Raw genomic sequence first — 17,068 nt, 5'->3', positions numbered from 1 at the left:
TCTCTCTCTCTCTCTCTCTCTCTCTCTCTCTCTCTCTCTCTCTCTCTTTCTTTTCACATGGTGGTCAGAAGAAATGATATAAGGATGCCCTCAAGGTCTCTCTTAAGATCTTTGGAATCGATTATATGACATTGGGAGACATTGGCACAGGACCACTTAGCATGGTGAGCCCACATCAGAGAAGATGCTGCACTCTATGAGCAAAGCAGAATTGAAACAGCTCGAAGGAAATGTAGGATGACCAGCTTTGGAGAATCCAGCTCAAACATTCACAGGGACTCTTTGTGTCCGACCTTTAGGTAGAGCACTCTGAGCTCCTATTTGTCTGATCAGCCACCATTGGACACACTGAAATTTGACTCCAGCATAGTGATGTCATTTTGGTCCTCTTTTGGAAGGAAGGACAACAATCAACCAGTTACGAGCTAGGTAGCTTGTTTCAACTTAAATCCCATGGAACCATGGTCTGTCATTGTATTGATCAGAGTTCTCAAGTCTTTGAAAGCTGTCTTTACAATGTTACTTTAGAAATCATTCTTCAGGTTTTCCTTACTTCACCCTGCATCAGTTAGTCAATAAACCTTTACTAAGCTCTTACCTTGCTCCAGGCATTGAGCTAAGCGCTAGGGATACAGAAAAATACAAAAGATAGTGCCTGCCCTCAAGGAAATTGAAACTTAATGGAGGAAACAAGAAGCAAACAAACATTTACAAACAAGCTATATAAAGGACAAATAGAAAATAATTTGGAGAGGGAAGGCATTGGAATTAAGAGGGGTTGAGAAAACTTCCTGTAGAAGATGGAATTTTAATTTAGATTAAAGAAAGCCAAGAGGAAGACATGAGGAGGGAGAGGGTTCCATGCCTGGGGGACAGCCAAGGAAAATGCCTGGAGCTAAGACATGGAATGTCTTTTTGGTGGGACACACGGGAGGCCAGTCATTGAATTGGCTGGGAATAAAGTATAAGTGGCTGGAAAAGTGGGATGTATTAGCAAGCACCCTAGCATACCCAGAATGGCCTGCTAGCACAGGTTCTTTTGATCTGCTTTATAAAGGAAAAACAGCTTTAAAGGGTTAACAATCTGACTTTAATTACAGAGAAAAAAGTGAGTATAGAAAGTACAAGCAAAGAAATTAGCACAAAGACCAACAGACAGGACTCCAGTTGTTTGAACATAGCAATATTGTTATACACTTTACATAAATCACTGGATTGAAGGAGCACAGACATTTAAGCAGTTGTTGGGGGGGAGGGCTCTCATATGGCTACTCAGAGTCTTGACCAGGAAATCAAAAGATCCTTCTCATGAGCAAACCCCCAAAGCAAAATGCCAACCTCCCAGAAAATAGAACAAAGATTCAACCCCTGATTGGCTCAGAGCCAGAAGATACAAAATCTGCTTGACTCAGCACAGCTGTGAATTATCAGGGTTGGAAGTAGATTAATCCTTCAGGTGTTTACAATTTAACCTGGGTCTGGGTTATAGAAGATCATGAGAGGGGCTAGATTATGAAGGACTGAACATCAAATAGAGGATTTTGTATTTGATCCTATGGTGATTGGGAACCAACAGTGTTTACTGAATAGGGCTTGATGTGGTCAGACCCACTCTTTAGGAAAATCACTTTGGTGGCTGAATGGAGGTTGGATTAGGGTGGGGAGATATTTGAGGTAGCCCCAGCTCCCCCAATAGCTTTTGCAGTAGCCCAGGAATGAGATGATGATGAGGGCCTGACTGGGATGGGGGCAGTGTCAGAGGAGAAAAGGGGATGTTTTGGAGAGATTCTGTAGAGGTAAAATTGGCAATATGGGGGGGGTGTGTGAGAAATAGTGAGAAGTTGAGGATGACACCTAGGTTCTGAGCCTGAAGATCTGGGAGGATGGTGTAGTCCTCTACAATAGGGAAAGTACAAAGGGGAAAGGGGAGATAATGTTTGGTTTCAGAATTGAGTTCTATCGGACATCTGGTTCAAGATGTCTTTAAGGCAGTTGGAGATATGAGATTGGAGGTTGGCAGAGAGCTTGGGACAGGATAATTAAATCTGAGAATCAAAGGTCAATTTAGATGTATGTACTATTATCATTGCTAGGTTATCAGCTTGGTAACTATTACAGTTGAATGATTATGACCTTGAAATTGTGAACCTGAGTTATTGGGGCAAAGAGGACTCTGGGTAATCCTAGGGAGATGGTCTGTTGATGGGGAGAAGCTTATTCTACTTTCATCTGCTACATGATGAATGGAAACTTAAGTCAAGACAGAAATAGAAGTTTTATATGATGTTGCACTGATGCTGGAGGTGATCCCCAGTCCCTGCAGGCAGTTAGTAGATACTTGGAATACTGGTCTGCCTGGGGATGGACTCTGTGTTTGTCCTCTGAGGACCAGACTGGCTCAATATGGAGACACTCATCTCAAGAGGGCTAGCCACTGGGTGATGGAATTCTTTGGTCCTGGAAACTCATTAGTATTACAGTGTAAGCCTGGTGAGTTTAAGGAGAGAGATCTCAGGACAATATCTTAAAAGGAAAACAAATACCAAAGAATACAGCAAATAAGAATCCCTGGGAAAGAAAAATGCCAGAGGAGAAGGCACTTCAGAGGTCACTTGAGCCAATTCTATTCCACACCCTTCTTCTTCCCTTTCCCATGACCCCATGGAGCCTCATTCATCTGGTTGGAGGCTAAGAATATGATACTTGAAATCCTGGCTAACCCTTGGTATTTCTTCTTTTATTATGCTTGTGAGCACAGCAGGGCAAGGAAAGACAAGGGAAAGAGAAGGCAAATTCTTTTAGAGATAAGTTCACGTAGATCCAGGGACCCTGGCCTCCTGCTGTTTCTTATTCAACACAGAGGGTGCTCTGGGGAAGGACCCTCAGGGCTCTTTGAGAAATTAAAAGTCTTCCTTCCTTCCTTCCTTCCTTCCTTCCTTCCTTCCTTCCTTCCTTCCTTCCTTCCTTCCTTCCTTCCTTCCTTCCTTCCTCCCTCCCTCCCTCCCTCCCTTCCTTCCTTCCTTCCTCCCTCCCTTCCTTTCTTTCTCTGTCTTATTACTTCCTCTTTTCTTCTCTCCTTCCTTCTTTCCTTCCTTTTTTCTTTCTTTCCTTCCCCAGCCATATTTTCCTTTAATAAGATTATTGAATCTTAGCAATAGAAGGGACTTTTGAGATCTTCCTCTCCCCCTCATTTATTTTGCCTGGTTTAACACTTAATTTAACTTAATAAAGATTGATAGAGAGAAAAATTAAGTTCAGCAAAAGAAACCATATTAACTGAGTCTGATGATGCATGCAGCGTCTCACACCCGAAGGGACAGAAGTTTATATTCTCCTCCCTTCTGCAGAGCGGAGATTGGTTATTGATCAAGTAGAGAGTCTCTGATTGATTTTTAAAGCCTTTTGTAAGCTGAGTTCCCCCTAACTTTCCAGGCTTTTTGCGGTTTGAATTGCTCCCTTGCAGGTGCTCAGGGGTGTAGGGACCCTGGCCTCCTGCTGTTTCTCAGCCGTCGCCGCCCCCCTTCCCCCCATCTCCCGGCTCGGACAGGTGCCAGGCTATCCCCCAGGCCGGGACTGCTCTCTCTCCTCCTCTCTGCCTCCTCCCACCTTCCACAGTAGGGAGACTTTCCAGAGCCCTCTTCATTCTAACATTTACAAGCTGTCTTTTGTGTTATTTAGTTGGTCTCTGAGCTTAGACTTGGAACATAATAGGTGTTTATTGGTTACTGTTGTGATTCTACTTTCACCACGTCACTTTCAGCCCTGGTCCCGCCCCCTTTCCCGGCCGCAGGAGCTTTCCTCATTGTCGTTTGCTTCCTCCCCTCACCCATCGTCCCCTGCACCCCTCCCTCGCCTCCCTGTACGTAACGCACACGCAAGCAGCCCCGCCTCTGGCAGGACGAGCGACTTAATTGGCTGCCGTCTCATGCATATGCATATCAGGTGGTTGGCGAGGTCCAAGTCCTAGTCAGCTGGGCAGCTCCCCCTCCCCTTTACCCACCGGCGTCCCTGTGCTGGGCCAGTGGACGGAGCTTGTGGGGACACCCCTAGGGCCTGCGATGAGTGCCCTGGACCTGGCCCGGGTGGGCGCTTGTGTCCTCAAGAACGTAGCGACAGGGGAGGTAAGGAAAAGGGGGAGGAGGGATGAGCAGCTCCTGCGTATGGGGGGAGTGGATCTCTGGAGGGGGCGGGGGTTCACTCCCTTCTGGGACTAAGCTTCTTGGTGCTTGTCCCCTGGAGGATTTCGACCCCACTTGCACTTTGAGAGGTGGAAGACTCATAATACATCGCAGAGGAGGGGTCCCAGTTGGAAACCTCATTGGAAGTGGGGGGGGGGTGTCCCAACTCCTCTTTTGGAAAGGGGAGTCTGGGTAGCACTTTGTCCCTGGGGTAGAGTCCTCATTCCAACTGTGGGATAGGGTGGGGTCTCATTTGAACGCTTGGGTTGGAGTGGGATACTCTGCACATTTTAGAAGAAGGCCCCATAGCCTACCTCCAGAGGTGGGGTCCCAATTGCACACTGGGCCAGGGTGAGGTACTCTGCACTATTCAGACAGAGGAGAGGGCTCTCGGCTGTGCTCCTGAGACCGGAGATGGGCTATTTGGTCTCAGAGAGGAGGGTCTCTAGGGACCTCAGGCGCCCTCCTGGAGTGGATATGGGGGTATTCCATGAACACCTTGGCCCTGGAGCGGGTGGACCCTCAGTGGCTTGGCTGGCTTTGTTGGGGCGGGCACAGGCCGTGGAGCTGAGGAGCCTGTGGCAGGAGCGCACCTGCGTGGTTCTGGGGCTGCGGCGCTTCGGCTGCGTGGTGTGTCGCTGGATAGCCCAGGATCTCAGCAGCATCAAGGACCTCCTGGAGCAGCATGAGGTGCGCCTGGTGGGCATCGCTCCTGAGACTCTGGGTCTGCAGGAATTTCAGGAGGGGAACTATTTTAAAGGAGGTGAGTATGGACAGGTAGCTTCCGCTGATGAGAGCCCGAGATTCCAAACCGGGGGGCGCGTCCCAGGCTCAGCTCAGCCATTTATTAGTTAGTTATTAGACCTTGGATCGGCCTCATTTCCTCTCCCCCACTCCTATGGGCAAACAGGTGCACTCATACATTGTTGATGAAGCTATGAATTGATCTGGTCATTTTGTAAAGCGGTTTGGAACTAATCCCCCAAAGTCACTAAATGATATTATTATTCCCAAGCCTATACCCTAAAGAAGTCAAAGCAAGAAGAAAAGGATCTATATGTAAAAACAATTCTATGGTAGCAAAAAGTTGGAAACGAAAAAGGTATCCTCCCATTGGGGAATGGTTAAACAAATTGTGGCATATGAATAAAATGACATATTTTTTCGTTTAGAATAATATTTTATTTTCTCCAATTACATGCAAAAATAGTTTTTAACATTCATTTTTTAAAATTTTGAGTTCCAAATCCTCTCCTGCCCTTTCTCTCTTTCCCCTTCCTGAGACGGTAAATAATTGATAGGTTATACATGTACAATCATGTAAAACATTTCCATATTAGCCATGTTGTGAAGGAAAACACAGACCAGAAAAAGTGAAAATGAGAAAGTTAAAAAAAAAGAAGTATGCTTTGATCTGCATTCAGACTCCACCAGTTCTTTCCCCGGAGGGAGATGGTGTATTTCATCTCGAATTCTTCGGAATTATCTAAGATCGGTGTCTGTCTGAGAGCAGCCAAGTCATTCCCAGTTGATCATCATACAATGTTGCTGTTACAGTATACAGTGTTCTTCTCCTTTCACTCTGTATCAGTTCACATAAACCTTTCCAGGTTAACGGGACATCATTGTGCCAGAAGTTTTGAAGCAGACAATTTCAGAGGAAGTTGGGAAGATTTTTATAAAGTGACTGAGCAGAACTAGGAGACTGTTAACAACATTATCGAGAAAAACAACTTTAGAACTCCAATGAACACAATGATAAATCAGGAGTTCATGAAGATAATAATAATAAAATAAAGTAACAATAGAGAACGATAATAAAAATAAAATAAGAACGAAGATTTTAAAAACACCATTTATCTCCTGACAGGGAATAAACTTGAAATGCAGAAAGAGACACACGTTTTCACACATGGCTAGCGTGGGCATGTTTTTTAATGCACTATGAAAATATGTATTGAGGAATTTTTTTTTTAATTTTCCTAATAGATGGTGGTGGTGGTATAGTGGGAGGGACCAATTAATTTTTTTTAACTGTTAGAAGATTTTTTTAAACGTTAAAAAGCACTTTACAATATTATATCATAATTATCTATGTTATTTGTTCATCCTCATTAACCCTGAAAAGTAGATACTATTATTATCCCCATTTTACAGATGAGAAAACTGAGGCCCACAGGTGTATTGACTTGCCCAAGGTCACACAGCTAGTATCTAAGGCAGGATTCAAATGGAATTCTTCTTGAATCCAATCCCAGCCTTTACCTGATATGACACTTTTTGTCCTCTGAATCTCAGCTGTCAGAAGGCAGGTGTGGTTCATTATCCATTTTCTGGGACTTATTAATTGGTTTGTCGGTGACTTGATTTTTGGTTTCCTTTGGTTAGTGGTCTTCATCTACAATGGTTGTGGTCATCATTCACTCTCTTGTCTATTACTGCCTTGCTTCCTTTTTATCATTCATACAAATCTTCCTGAGTTTCTCTGAATCTGCCCTCTTTTCCCTTGTTTTTCAGAACTTTATCTCGATGAAAGTAAGCAGAGTTACAAGGAACTGGGATTTAAGAGGTGGGTGTGATTTGGGAGCCCTGCAGGTGACAGATAGTCTCAGTGGACATTAGCATTCTCTTGGTGTCCGGAAGATTGGGAGGAGGTGGAGAGATGTCGTTTGGGGAATGGAGGCAGGGCTGGCAGAATTCCTCCCTCCTCAACGTTCTAGCCCCCACCCAGTCTTCCTTTGATCAGATGTCCCAAGCCACCTGCTGGGCAGTGGGATTGTCTGGTGCCTCCAAACTCCTCCCTCTCTAGTCCATCTATCACTCACCTGCTAATCCTAAAATTCACATTTGATCATGGCACCCCACCCTCCACCCCTTCTCAAAATTGTAGAATGTCTCCCTGTTGCCTCAAGGATAAAGTAAAAACTACTGAGAGTCTGACTTTCAAAGCCTTGTACAATCTGACTCCTTGCTTCCTCTTAAGGACAGTCCGAGCTGTCGGATAAATAAATAAATAAAGAAATGAATGAATGGATGGATAGATAGATAAATATAATAAAATAAAACAAACAAATAAACAGACAAACAAATAAATAAATGCTAGCTATTAATTACTATTTCAGAGGCAGCTGATGGTATAGTGTACTGAGTCCTGAGAAGTCAGGAAGTCTTGATTTCAAATGTGACCTCAGATACTGTGTCATCAATTGTCTCTGCTTCGGTTGCCTCATGTATAAAGTGGGGATAATGATAGGCCTTCTTTGTAAGGTTGTTGAGAGGATCAGATGAGATAATATTCCTAAAGCACATAGCACAGTGATTCTTCCCTTCTCCCTCTCCCTTCTCTCTCTCCTTTTCCCTTCTCTCTCCCCTCCCTCCTCCATTCTCCCTCTCCCTCTTTCTCTTCCTTTTCTCCTCTCTCCCTTCTCCCTCTTCTCTCTCCCATCTTCCATTCTTCCTCCCTCCCTCTCCCCTTTTCCCTCATCCTTTCTCCCTCTTCCTTTCCTTCTCTCTCCCTCTTCCTCTTTCCTGCTCCCCTTTTCTTTCTTTTCTCCTTTCCTCCCTCTCCCCTTTTCCTTCTTCCCTTCTCCTTTTCCTCTTTGATTTCCCTCCTCCTTTCTCCCTCTTCCTCTCTCCTTTACCTCTTTTCTTTCTTCTCTTCTCCCTCTCCTCTTTCTCTCCCTCTCTCCTTTCCTCCCTCTTCCTCTATCCCTCTCCTCCTTTCCCTCTCCTTTCCTTCTTCTTCCTCTCCTCCTCACAGGTACAATAGCCTAAGCATCCTCCCTGCTGCTATAAGCAAGCCAGTCCGTGATGTTGCCGCCAAGGTCAGTGAATGAGGTTGTCTAGGATTCAGCTTTATACCTTGTCTTCCCTGGATAGGTAAGACCCCAGTGACCTCGACTTTGTTTCTCCATCACAGGCAAAGGCTGTTGGCATCCACGGGAACCTGTCTGGTGATCTGCTGCAAAGTGGAGGGATGTTAATTGTCAACAAAGGTCAGTGATTCAGAGAGAGGGCTACAGAGGTGCCAGCATCATCTTCTGATCAGGAAGGTTGGGCAGGGTTAGACCCAGTCATATGCTCTTCCCTGAAGCAAATAGGGTCCAGAATGTTCACCAAAAGAGCCAGCTCGTTTTCTCCAGCATCTTGGCCTAGTAAAGGGAGGGCTGGCATTGGAGTCTGGAAGATCTTGGTTCAAACCCTGCCTCTGATATGTGCCAGCTGTGTGACCTTGGGCAAGTCACTTAACTTTCCTGTCGGTTTCATTATCTATAAAATGTGAAAAATAGTCCCTTGAGAACTGACCTCAAAATCTTCTCATGATGATCAAATAAGATAATATATGTAAAATGCTTTACAAACCCTAAAAACTATGGCAATAATTACTAGCATTTTTATAGCAGTCTAAGATTGGCAGGGTGTTTGGTGTACAATATCTCATTTGACCCTTACAGCAGCTATTTTGGGTAGGTAGGTGCCATCGTTGTCCCCATTTTACAGATGAGTAAACAGGATAAATGAGTTGTCCATTGTTACACAGTTAGCTAGTAAATACACAAGGCAGGTTTTGAACTTGGGTCTTCCTGACTCCAGTCTGGCACCCTGAAAAGAATGATGATAACACCGGTAATAATATTTTGTCCCACTATTTTTATTTAGCTATAAAAAGCAGGTTTTTTGGTATATCTGTGCAGTAGTCTATTGAATGTTGATTATAAACTAATAATAGCAGAATTGCAACTTATCTTAGGGCCACCCATCTGACTTGGAGTCAGGAAGGCCTGGATTTGAATCCCCCCCTCATACTTAGGAGACTTAAACTCTGCTCCCATTCTCCTATGGAGGTTTCTGAACAATACCAAAGCACTTGGCACAGCGCTTGGCACATAGTAGGTGCTATGTTGAGCACCCAAACAGGCCTCTTGTTACTTATGGCTTACAGTAGGAGATGGCTGAAATTCCCTGGGAGGGCCTGGAGCCCAGCTCTCTGAGCCAGCTGCTCCTGTGAAGAGGAATTCCACCGTTCCCCTTTGGGGAAGGGCTGCTGTTGGATGGGGGTTGGGCTCTGGGCAATCTTGGGGCCCTGTGGGAGTCCTGAGTGTTGCTGATCTGCTTTCCCACAGGTGGTGACAAGGTGCTGCTGCATTTCATCCAGAGCTCGCCGGGGGATTACGTTCCCCTGGAAACCATCCTCCAGACGTTGGGCATCTCCGCAGATGCTTGCTCCAGCGAGAAGCCCCAGGTGAGCTGACTTCAGAACTGGGGAAGGACAGAGTTCGTTTGGACATCCCAGGGCCACCCTGCTGGGGGCTGCCCTCCTGCTTCAGCACTGGGGCTGTAGGGAACGTGCACCTGCTACGGGCCAGGCACTTTGCTAAGCCCTGGCCATACGAAGAAAGGCAAAGAAAAGCCCCAGTTCTCAAGGAGCTGACGGAGGAGACAATATGGGAACTACTATGTAGAAACAAAATACAGCCAGGCTAGAGGGAGATAATCGATAAAGGGAAAACATTGTACTAGGCACTGGGGCACAGAGACAAAAGTGAAAACTTCCTTGCCCTCAGGGAGCTTACATTCTCATTTTATCTTCATAATAGTAAATACAGAGGATAGAGCACCAGGCCTGGGATCAGGACGACCTGAGTTCAGATCTCGCTTCAGACACTAAACATGTGACCTTGGGCAAGTCACTTCATCTTGTTTGCCTCAGTTTCCTCATTTGTAGAATGAGCTGGAAAAGGAAGACCCCAATTGGGGTCATGAAGAGTCAGACATCACTGAAATGACTGAATAACAACAAACCCTGTGGGGGAAATACTATCAGTTTTCTTATTTTATAGATGAAGAAACAGTCCCAGAGAGGTTAGGGGACTTGCCTAGCGTCATACAGCTAGTAATTATCTGATGCAGGCTTCAAACTCAGCTTCTCTTGTCTATCTCACACTCTGAGGCCCAGAGAGTGTCCCAGGGTCACATAGCTAGCTGGCGGCAGGATTCTAACTCAGACCCAACGCTCTATCCGCTGCTGCTCCAAGGGAAGGAGAGAGGGAGAGCCGATTCGGCATTGTAGCGGGGGAACCGAGGCAGGGGAGAGAGGGAGAGCCGATGCGGCATTGTAGCGGGGGAACCGAGGCAGGGGAGAGAGGGAGAGCTGATGCTACATTGTAGCGGGGGAACCAAGGCAGGGGAGAGAGGGAGAGCTGATGTGGCATTGTAGCGGGGGAACCGAGGCAGGAAGTAGGATGCAGTGCCTCTGTGTACTCCCTGCAGCAGGAGGATGGATTCAGACCTGCCTGAACGGGGTCAGGGACTGGCCTTGGCCCACTCGCTCTCTGTCCCAGCAGTAGGAAGTTGCTGAGACTGGACAGGGTGAATAAGAGGCTAATAGAGATGGAGATGAAGTCACCGAGGTTGGAGACCTCAGGAGGACAGAGCCATCCCTTTGGTGGGGTTGGAGGCTGTCTCCGGCATCATCTCAAATGAGAGGACATACGCCGGGTGCTTTGCCGACTTGAATGTGTTAGATAAATTCTAGTCTTCATTACTGCCCTTGTCATCATCACACAGAGGGCTCTAGTACATTCTTCTTTTTGGTTCTCACAACCCTGGGAGCCAAATTGGGCAGGTGTGATTTATCCCCACTTTACAGAAGGGGAAGGGGAAGTTCTGCCAGCACACTCTGAGGCTAGAATTCTCACCAACAAGTAGAGTTTGGTGGGCTAGAGATACAGGAATGGACCTGGGGGACTGGAAATTTTGACTGTCTCTATGAGAGAACTCATGGTATAGTCAAAAGGGGACTAGATTTAGGCTCTGCTATGTGACCCTTCTGTCCGCCTCGGTTTCCTAATCTAAACTGGAGATATCTCCCAGGGCTGCTGTGGTGATTAGGTGAGATAGTTTGTGGAGAGGCTAGAGCCAGGGTATTATGGAAAGAGCATTGAATTCCAGCCTTGTGTGACCTTGGCCAAGTAACCTAACCTCACTGAGGCCAGGTTGCCTCATTGGTAAAAGGAGAACACTGAACCTAGCTTCCCTTGTGGGGTTCTTGTGAGGGTCAACTAGGAAAAATACTTGGCAAATCTGAAATTGCTAAATAGAGCTGTGCTTTTAAAAAGTGTCCCAACCATCTGCCTCTGTCCAATCATCATCATCATTTTTTGGTCTCAGCATGTGATGTCATTACCATGCAGAGTTCCTTCTAGTGAATATTGGACCTCTACCAATGGGGTCCACCAACCCCATCCTCCAGGGGTCGAGGGGTGGATTTCAGATGGTCGGTGAACTTGGATGGGGGGGGGGGGAATGACATCTTTATTTCTATATAATTGGTTTTCTTTATAATGCTCTATAGTGCCACTAGGTGGCACCATAGTGCATTGAGCAACTGGCCAAGAGTCAGGAAGACAGATTTCTGAGTTCAGATCTGGACTCAAGACACTTGCTAGCTGTGTGACCCTGGGCAAATCATTTAACTCTTTTTGCCTCAGTTTCCTCATTTGTCAAATGACAAACCAGTCCAGTATCTTTGCCAAGAAAAACTCAAATGGGGTCACAGAGAGTTGGACAGCAATAAAAAAAAATGACCTAACAACAACAAAATGCTCTATATTTATTTTAGTCATTTAAAAACTGGATTTGGGGGAAGGGGTTCCTAAGCATCACCAGGCTGCCAAAGGGGCCCGGAACACAAAGAATATTAAAACTCTTGTCTTGGAGAGTTACTTAGAGCATTATCCAGGGTCCCACAGTCTGTATGAGTTAGAGGTGAAAATTGAACCTAGATCTTTTTCATTCCACGGCTAGAATTTTATCTGTTACAACATTCTAACTCTTGAAGCTGTCGTTATAATATATATATATATTATATATATATATATAATATATATATATATATATATTATGTGAGAAACGTTTTGTGACTTTCTAGGCATCTTGGTGTCATAGTGGATAGAGCCCTGGGCCTGGAGTTAGGGAGACCCAAGTTCAAATCCAACCTCAGACATTCTTTACCTCTCTGACCCTGGGCAAGTCATTTAACCTCTGCTATCTCAGTTTCCCCAACTGTAAAATGGAGAGAATAGTAGCAACTCCCCTCCCTCCCAGGGTTGTTATGAGGATCATATGAGATAATATTTGTAAAATGCTTAACACAGTTCCTCACACACAGTAGGTGCTTATAAATGCTTCCTCCCCCCTCCCTAATTTCCCCCAGCTGCTAATGCCTTCCACCTCCCCAAACAATAATCTTTTATACTTAGCATATGCTTTTATGTGTACACATGGCCTCCCTCATTAGAATATAAACTCTTTGTGGGCAGGGTCTTTGTATGCCCCCTCATGCCTAGTGCAGTGTCCCTTGAGGATAGGTTATACTTGTCCAGCTCTTTATGCGTTTCAGAGTGGAACACAGCTTTCCTAATAAAAGCCTACCCTTCCAGCATCCAATTGTCCATCTCTTTTTCCCTTTCAGTGCACTGAGGATGTGTGCACAAGATGATGGGCACCAGACCCTGAAGGCCCCATGCCAGACTCCTGTAGACTGTCTCCTCTTCCTGAATTTCTTCCCACAAAGTCAGACTGAAGAGTCCATTCACAGGAGGCAGGGGTAGAACCAATGTCTGCTTGTGAGCCATCCGTGACCCATGAATGCTCTTAATTAAAATTGGGTTATCAAATGAAGTCTCTGATTGAATTGAGTTTTTGTGCCGGGAAGCCAACATCTCCCAGGTCTGCAGCTCTGCTGAGCATGGCAGTTTTCTGTTTCCCTTCTGGCAAATGATGTGTGAGGAACTAATATTGCCAGAAGAGGAGCTTTTGATATGGGTGGTCCAGGCTCCCCCTTACTGGAGGGCTTCCAGGACAGGCTTGTCTGGGATTCTTTTTGGGGTGTGGGGTCAAGGAGGGTCTTCTAGGTTCAAAATTCTGTGATTCTTTAATTCTAGCCATCTCAAAATGAAATCTGCTTATTGGAGGTTACAACAGTATAGTAAACAGAGTGCTGGGCTTAGAATTAGACAGTCCTGTGTTCTAATCTTACCTCTGAGGTTTCTTATAGCACCTATTTCAGGATGGTCATGAAGACTGAGAAAAATGTATGTATAATAATAATAAGAGCTAGCATTATATAGTGCTGTAAGATTTGCAAAGTGCTTTACAAATATCATATTTTATCTCCATAAGAACCCTCAGAAATAGAATGTTTTGCAAACTGAACCTAGTTACAAAAGGTTCTGGGACAGCATATATAAATACATTGAGTATCAATTTCAAAACAGTGAATATCAAGTAAGTTTCCACAAATGACTCTCCTCCAAGGAAACTGATTACACTGAAATTCTTTCCTTCAAACAAAACCATAGATGTTTCTGATATTACAGTGCTCTATTCACTGTGTCACCTAGCCACCCCTCTTATCCATATTCTTAAGGCTATCAAACTACTTGGGCAGTTTGAAAGAAAGGTTGGTACTGAGATGGGTATGATGAGGGAATTCTAAAAAACAAAATTGGGTAGAAAAACTAAAAAGGGGCAATTATCTCATATAAATGAGGTGAAAGGAAGAACTGCTACAGAGGAAGCAGATGGGGATGGAGGGCTCATACTTCTGGAACCTTCTCATCAGATCTGGGTTAAAGAGGGAACAACATATAAACTATAAGGGTATAAAAGTCTTCTAATTATAAAGAAATAAGAGGGTGTAGCCCCAATGCAATATTTACAGCACCCATGATTATGATAAAGACCGTGACTATGAATATCACATGATGTTCGAACACAAAATATACCAAATTCTCCAGATAGAGAATAGAACTAAAAGATTAATTTAGACACCAGAAAACCTAATCCCAAAACCAATCAACAGATTTCATCATAGTACCAAAGATATGCAGAAGCCACAATAATGGTGAGAGCCACAGCATCCTTCAGCCTTCCCACAAACCAATAGAAGATCAATATTTACTCACAAAATCCCTTATCACCTTACCTGAGCTCCTCTGTCCCCTACCTTCTGGCTATCTCTGAACCAGCTTCCTGTGGGCTCTGCTTCTCTTCAGCAAAATTCCTCTCATCACAGGCTCCGTGTGACTGCATTCAGCCTATGCCCAGGAAGAGTTTATCTTGAGAGCAAGGGGCTCTGCTGCACCCTTCAGTAAATTCCCTTCATCACAGCCTCCCTGTGATTACATTCAGCCTATTAGGGGGCAGGGTTTACTTTCAAAGCAGTGGAGGTCTTCAAACTTATCCCTAGGTCTATTAAGGGGCAGGGAAGATCTTCAAATTCCCATTCCCATTACAGAGGGCCAGGAGGCAGGATAAGGGAGGGACTCTCAGAGGGGTGAGTAGAATAAAGAAAAGGCAGGTAAGGGGAGAGGACAAGGAAGTGGATTAGGGAGGTAACAGAAGTAAACCAAGGAGAGATAGGGCAAAAAGAGAGGCTGACAATGACAATAGTGAGTAAAAATAGGATGGAAGGAAATACAGGAATAGTAAATATAACATTGAATGTGAATGAGATGAACTGGCCAATAAAAGTGAAATGGAAAGCAGAATGGATTAAAAACAGAATCTTACAATATGTGGTTTATAGGAAACACATTTAAAAATGAGAGATGCACACAGAGTTAAAATAAAGGGTTAGAGTAGAGTTCACTATGCTTTAGCTGATATAAAAAAAAGCAGGAGGTAGCAATCATATTCTAAAACAAAGTTAAAGCTAAAACAGATTTAATTAAAAGAGATAAACAGAGAAACTACATTATAATTAAAAAGTACCACAGACAACAAAGTAATGTCAATACTAAAACTATATGCTCCAAATACTAAAATTTTAAAAGAAAAGTTAAATGAACTATAGGTGGAAATAAATAGTAGTATAATAAAGTACTATAATAGTGGAGAATTTTGATCTTCCCCTCTCAGAAATAGATAAAGCTTAGCAAAACATAAATAAAGAAGTCAAGGAAGCGAATAGAATTTTAGGTAACCTAAATATGGTTGAAATCTGGATAGAATTGAATGAGAATAGAAAATAATCCACCTTTTTCTCAGTAGCACATGGTACCTTTACAAAAGCTGATCATATATCATTGCATAAAATTTTATAATTAAGAGCAAAAAAACAAAATATTAAATGTGTCATTTTTAGATCACAATGCAATAAAAATTATATTTAATAATTGGAGATTAAACAACCTAATCTTAAAGAATGGGTGAATTAAAAAACAAATTAAAAAAACAATAAACAATTTTATTGAAAATAATGGCAATAACGAGACAACCATTTCAAAGCCTAGGTGATATAGCAAAAACAGCAATCAGGAAAATTTATATCTCTAAATGTTTATATCAATAAAAGAGAAAAAGAGCAAATCAATGAATTGGGTATTCAATTAAAAAAACTAGAAAAAGAACAAATTCAAAATATCCAATTAAACACTAATTTAGAAATTCTAAAAATTAAAGGTGAGATTAATAAAATTGAGTGTATAAAAATCATTAAATCAAATAAAAATAGGAGTTGGTTTTATGAAAAAATAAAACAAAGCATCGGCTAATATGATTTTTTTTCTTTTAAATTATTTTTTATGTAAAGACAAATTTTAACATTCATTTTTTATATAAAATTGTGAGTTCCAAGTTTTCTTCCACTTTTCCTCCCCTCTTCCCTTCCTGAGATGATAAGCAATTGGATATAGGTTATACATGTGCAATTGTAAAAAACATTTCCATATTAGTCATTCTGTGAAAGAAGAAAGAGGACAAAAAATGGGGGAAAAAATCCACACACACACACATATAAAAAAATAAAGATAGTGAAAATTGCATTCAGACTTCCCCAGATGTTTCTCTGGATGTGGATAGCAGTTTCTATCATGAGTCTTTTGAACTTGTTTTGGATCATTGTATTGATGCATAGACCTAAGTGGTTCATGGTTGATCATCACACAATCTTGCTCTTACTGTGTACAATGTTTTCCTGGTTTTGCTCACTTTACCTTGCATCTGTTCATGTAAGTTTTTCCAGGCTTTTCTGAAATCCACCTACTCACCATTCTTATAGCACAATTGCATTCCATTCCATTTATATACAACAATGAGGTAAGTGCAATGGCTCTGCAGACCTTCAGTTTAGTAGTCAGTCTAATACCTCTTCTCTCCCACACCTTCCTTCAGAGCCTCCCAGAGACTGAGCTAGCTCTGGAAATTCATGTATCAAATTCATTATCAATGTGTACAGCCTTGGAAAGTACACTACCAAGGTAAGTGAACTTATCCACAGCATTCAAAACTTCTCCATTTACTGTAACTTATTGTTCCATGTATGGATGGTGTGGTGGTGGCTGATGGAGCACCTCTGTTTTCTTGGTGTCAATTATTAGGCCAACATAAGCTCAAACAGCAGAGAAGTGATCCATACTTTGTTGAATCTCAGCTTCAGAGGTTGCATTGAGTGTACAATCATCTGCAAACAAAAAATCATGCACTATCACTCCCTCCACTTTGGTCTTGGCTTGTAGCCTTTTCAAATCGAAGAACTTACCATCAGCACAGTAGCTGACCCTGATGCTGTCTTCTTCCTCATTGAAAGGCTTTTACAACATGGCTGAAAACATCATGCTAAAAAGCATAGGAGCAATTACACAGCCTTGTTTTACTCCATTAGTGACTGAGAACGCATGAGAGCATTGTCCATTATCTAGAACCCGAGAAAACATGCTGTCATGAAATTGACATATAATGCTGCCAAACTTCTCCAGGCGACCAAATTGTGACTTAATTTTCCATAAACCCATAAACAGCATGTAGCAGCAAGCACCCCAAGCGTCCTCAGGGTTTGCAGCTACCACAGGTTCTTGGATCTGCTTTGTTAAAGGAAAGCAACTCAA

The 17,068-nt window shown here is 43.3% G+C and overlaps 2 protein-coding genes across 4 annotated transcripts in view; one reads left to right on the top strand and one right to left on the bottom strand.

Moving 5' to 3' along the window:
- The first annotated feature begins 3,904 nt into the window (after positions 1 to 3,904).
- PRXL2B (peroxiredoxin like 2B) lies at positions 3,905 to 12,856 on the top strand. Its single transcript, XM_069078779.1, has 7 exons — positions 3,905 to 4,121; positions 4,737 to 4,941; positions 6,696 to 6,747; positions 7,939 to 8,002; positions 8,098 to 8,173; positions 9,302 to 9,420; positions 12,652 to 12,856. The coding sequence occupies exons 1-7, from the start codon at positions 4,059 to 4,061 to the stop codon at positions 12,676 to 12,678; spliced, it is 606 nt and encodes a 201-aa protein (XP_068934880.1). The 5' UTR covers positions 3,905 to 4,058; the 3' UTR covers positions 12,679 to 12,856.
- Positions 12,857 to 14,386: 1,530 nt separating this feature from the next.
- LOC138154219 (tumor necrosis factor receptor superfamily member 14-like) overlaps positions 14,387 to 17,068 on the bottom strand; it is a 28,072-nt gene continuing 25,390 nt past the window's right edge. For 2 of the 3 annotated variants that reach the window (XM_069078782.1, XM_069078783.1), the window contains one exon: positions 14,387 to 16,644. The gene's annotated coding sequence lies outside the window, so the exon portion shown is untranslated. Of the gene's footprint in view, positions 16,645 to 16,722; positions 16,879 to 17,068 lie in introns of all 3 variants that reach the window. The other variant, XM_069078781.1, reaches the window with a different exon arrangement.

Source organism: Petaurus breviceps, unplaced genomic scaffold (assembly GCF_028583685.1).
Source record: "Petaurus breviceps papuanus isolate PSGF00001 unplaced genomic scaffold, PetGlider_PUasm1.0 91041, whole genome shotgun sequence".
In the NCBI taxonomy this organism is placed as follows: domain Eukaryota; kingdom Metazoa; phylum Chordata; class Mammalia; order Diprotodontia; family Petauridae; genus Petaurus; species Petaurus breviceps.
Note: the sequence above shows the minus strand (reverse complement) of the source record. Positions and strands in the feature narration are given on the sequence as shown.